Below are 4,561 nucleotides of genomic sequence, written 5' to 3'. Positions count from 1 at the left end.
CTTTGATTGAGTTCTGTTACAAGTCAAGAGCAGAGGCGAAACGAATGAAGGTGGCAAAGAATGCACAGAATATTAATCCAACTTCCTCGCAGAATTCACAGAATTTTGCAACTTATAAGGAAGGTTACAACGTATATGGGATCGAAAGTGTAAAAATTTAGGGGGTAGGAACGAGGTCTTCATACCAAATTATAAGTGCACGCTCTAGCTTCATTGTCGCATTCTTATCGTTAATAAATGAGGAAGTTGGCCAAAGGATCGTATGTATTCGTGTTTTAATTTCTAATATTAGCTTTTTACTTTTCTTTTGTTTTTACATCGTTGCTTCTGTTTGTTGTGGTGTGCATCGTTATTTTTATTTTTGTATGACATCATGATGTCTTTTAACCTTTTTCCTTTTTTGCGATAGTATTTATAGGCTTTAAATGTGCGTTTGCATTCAATTTCTTTGATGTTCTCATATTCTTCTACATTTGCTTGCCATAATGAATTTACCAGGAAGGTGCCAATGCGTGATTTGATTCCTTGTGTGTATGTGTGTGTTTTAGATGACCTTTGGTGATGCCATGAGGAGTAAAGCGAGGCTGTCAATTACAGGAAGCACTGGAGAAAACGGCCGTGTGATGACTCCAGAATTTCCAAAAGCAGTGCATGCAGTACCTTACGTGAGGCCTGGCATGGGAATGAATGTCAGTGTGACTGATCTCTCTTGATTGATAAGAACCTTTTGAGTGCCTTACACAATGGTTTTAATCGCGCGTTTTCTGGGTGAATTGGTTGAGAGGCGCATCCAGTATCATGAAGACATTTCTTCCTTTTTTTCTCTTCACGCGAAGACTCCTTCTCTTAGTGGAAGCTCATCTTGGAACTATAATGGGATGCTTTAGAGCTGACATCATCATCTTCTCTCTTTTTCTCTCTTCTATCTCTCTAATGTGATTGAGAAAGAGCTTGACCGACATGCACAGCTGTTGTTGGAAGTACTGTAATCTCAACCGAAAATCGTTGTCGAGGCAGCACGTCTGTTTTCTTAGCCACCATCGTCAAATCCTGGATTCATATTGACTTAAGCACACTTGACTTCATCTGCATCGAGATGTGAAATGTTTTATAAGAAAATTAAATAAAATATATAGTAAAAAATATTTTTAAGTATTTTCACAAACAAAATGGCTTTTAAATAAACCTGCTTCCATACTGGTTGAATATACAGTTAAATCTGCGAGGATGTTAAAAAGGCTTTAGGCTACCAGTTCCATATTTTTCAAAGCCAAATATGTTCATGCTAATGGAGGTATAATGTTTAAATCTTGTAATTTATTATTGTTATTAAAACTTTCCTGTATATCTTATTCTTTAACATTTGGTGTTAATATCAAAACTACATGGCAATGGTTGACATTTGAAATAAATTCCTTTCCTATGGTTTTATTTGTAAAAGTTGAAGTTCCTCAAATTACTGTCATTGTTACAATTTTGTTTTTGTTTGTTAAAGAATTTGAAAAGCGTATTGCCATTCTTTTGTCAACTTACCATTCAAGGATCAGGGTAGCAGTTTTATAAATTATAAATCAAGCATTTTACAAATCATTAATGCAAAAGGCTATTATTGAATACATTTTAGTACTAACTTAAAAAAAAGACCTAAATGTAAAAAAAAAAGACCTTCAATTTTTTTGGGGAAAATGCCAAACAAGTAAATGTGCCAAATTGAATGGCATTGGTGATAAAACTAGTTCTAATCAAATCAGTCGCTGTCATCCAAGTGAATGTAGATAATACATTCTGTATGTTTTGTAACTAATATGTACAGTTTGATGGCTTAATCAATAATTTGCTGATTGATTTTCGTACTTCACACATTTTACATTTATTGATGTAGAAATTAGCATTTAGAAGCATGCGTTTCCTCACAAAATAGTTGATTTTGCATTTAATATATGGTGACTGTAGTCACCATCATCAAATCATTCAATTTTTTCAGTTACAAGGACCAAGGCTGTTTGGGAAAAATAAAGTTGTGAATCAGATAAAGAAATGTTGTTCTCAATAAAGCCTCACTTTTAATTTTGTCTGGGCTTTTGGTGCCACATGGAGTTACACCATGGCCTTTAATCAGTGCAGCCACATTTATAAAATTCCAAAGCTCAAAATAGCATACTCACCATGTAATGAAATGCATTCAGGTGGGTAAACAATAAATTGAAGCCTTTTTAGTTTCTGATTCGTGAGGATATTTCATTTATCTGCTTTCAGGAATGCTGTTGCTTCTGCAAGGTCATCTGAACTACATGATTATATACCTTCATGGTTAAGCACTGGGTAATAGGGCACAAATGTACTGTTTTGAAAGAATTGTGTTTAGTTTGTTAGACCATTATTAATTTTGTATCTGAATAAATTGTACATGTTAAGTAACCTCCGCTTACTCAGATATGAATGGAGGCACAAAACGATGACTAAACTTATCACTTTGGTTTTTTTCATTATAAAAGGTACAGTATGTTATCTAACCAATTCATTATTCAATTTTCAAGCTATTCTCACAGACGTTTTGTAAATGGAATGTGTGCTAATTTTTGGGACTCTTTCTAAATAAAAACTGGCTAAAATCTTATTGTTTTATTGTTCATATGGCTCTTATTCTTATTTCTTCTTTGTGTTGTCTATTTTACTCTTCTGCCAGTTTCCCTTTTCCAAAACTTTAAAATGTCCAGTTATTCATGCTTATCCATTTTAATTACTACAAATCATTGCAAAGTAAATTGAAAACTAATCTTAACACTGCACCAGGACCCATGTTTCATTTCTCATGGTAAAACAATACATCTGTCAAATTGCATCTAAAATTACTCACATAAGGTGACTTAAATGTGTGCAGTAGGCTGCTGCCTGCACAGCTAAGATGCATTTCATTAAACATGGATTATAAACCATTTGTGCCTCCATTTGTGCAGCTGGGGATGCTAATATGCATTATGTGACTTGGATGGTAAAGTTACTTTGGCAGAAATTTATTTAATTCTGTATGAGGTCACACAAACTTTATTCAACTACATCTGGCACACAACTTCCACAGATGGACAATTAACAAGAGAAAAGGTCAAGATATAACAGTTATACAAAAGCATAACTAGAGTTACTTCTTAAACAGATAAGGACCACAAAAGGCTATTGCTGAATCACAAAATACTGTATATAGAGAATTTTTCATGATGAACTAACATAGTAAAACATAGCTGTGATATTCTGTTTTTTTTCTATGTATTTTTTTAATAAAACTTGGTGTGTGTTGAGAATCTTGTGGCACATACCTCTTCTTTTCAGTTTGTAGCGTGTGCTTATTTCTAAATATAGGCATCAAAATCATTATCCTTAAGCTCTTAAAAGAAAAGCGGTCTAACTGTTGCACTATAGTCTGTCACTGTTGTCATCTGTTGCATGTGTAAAATTGACATTTCCATGTTTTAACATAACCTAGTATTATCCTTTATCCTAGTCCTGTTTAGAATAAGTAGTTCTCAAGCATCTTTGTGTGTCACTACATAAATAGGGTTGCAAGTCAAAAATACCTGGTACTGTATTTAGCAAAACATGGTTGTGAAGAAATCTGTCACTCGGAAAAAATCCCAGTGAGTGATAATAAAGACCAGGGTTTATGAGGGATGTGTGCACTAATGGACAAAGCCTGCACTTCAAAGAGGGAATGTGCTAGTTCAGCTGCTCACAATGACCCACTTAATAAAAAAGCACCTGCTTAAAATAAATTTAATAAACGTATTAAGTCTTAAAATAGCTATAGCCTTATTTAAATTAAAAAAAAACATTTTCATACCACACCTTCCCACGTTGAATAAACAGAAAAATCTAGTAAGCCCTCATTGTTCCCAAATAGATCTTCACATCTCAGAACTTAATACCAGACTGGAGTGTTGGTTATTTTTATATACATCAGGTTAATGAACATGAAGTGTTCTCACCTAAAAGAACTTTTTTTTCTTTTTGGAATGGTAAACACTGTAGTATTAAATAAGTAGGAAGTCAGAAGGTGGTTGAAAATAATTTAGAAAAATAAATTTTAGATTTTATGTAAATGATAAAGTGCTTAAGATATAATCATTGGTATTATTGCAGTGATTAATGAAGTCTAACACAACGAAAGAGCATAGTCTTTTCTTTAAATGTCATTCTTATTAGACATATCCTGTGCATTCCCAGAATGCATCTTAAGTTTTAAACCAATATTATTGTTTAAAGGCATCTTTGATATTTGCAGAACATAATTGCAGTAAATGTTAGCATTTTTAGCATTTTTTCCAGCTTATGATTGTTGTTGGTTCTTATAAATATATTTTGGTGCCCAGTGGCCTAGAGACATTACTTAGTGACAGGACATTGAGCAATGAGTAATTAATTGTACAACCCCCACCTCATAGATGAGGTAAGGAGCTGCCAGTAGAGCACTGACAAGAACTGTTTTAGTTCACATGTTCATATCCTATCCATTACTTTACGTTATCTTGTAACTGTAGATCTCCTTACCAAAGAAAATAAGATTGTG

General features: G+C 33.5%; 1 protein-coding gene across 5 annotated transcripts in view; it reads left to right on the top strand.

Annotated features, from left to right (window-relative positions):
• The window catches only part of gria2b (glutamate receptor, ionotropic, AMPA 2b), a 71,532-nt gene extending 68,915 nt beyond the window's left edge, over positions 1-2,617 (top strand). For 2 of the 5 annotated variants that reach the window (XM_006629475.3, XM_006629474.3), the window contains exons 15-16: positions 1-50; positions 549-2,617. The exon at positions 1-50 is cut by the window's left edge and continues 85 nt beyond it. In XM_006629475.3, coding sequence (XP_006629538.2) covers positions 1-50; positions 549-713 — 215 coding nt within the window. In that variant the 3' untranslated portion in view covers positions 714-2,617. Of the gene's footprint in view, positions 165-548 lie in introns of all 5 variants that reach the window. The other 3 variants (XM_015344669.2, XM_015344668.2, XM_069187904.1) reach the window with 2 other exon arrangements.
• Positions 2,618-4,561: the final 1,944 nt, after the last annotated feature.

This window comes from Lepisosteus oculatus, chromosome 1 (assembly GCF_040954835.1).
Source record: "Lepisosteus oculatus isolate fLepOcu1 chromosome 1, fLepOcu1.hap2, whole genome shotgun sequence".
Taxonomy (NCBI): domain Eukaryota; kingdom Metazoa; phylum Chordata; class Actinopteri; order Semionotiformes; family Lepisosteidae; genus Lepisosteus; species Lepisosteus oculatus.
This window is presented reverse-complemented; position numbering and strand designations above follow the sequence as displayed.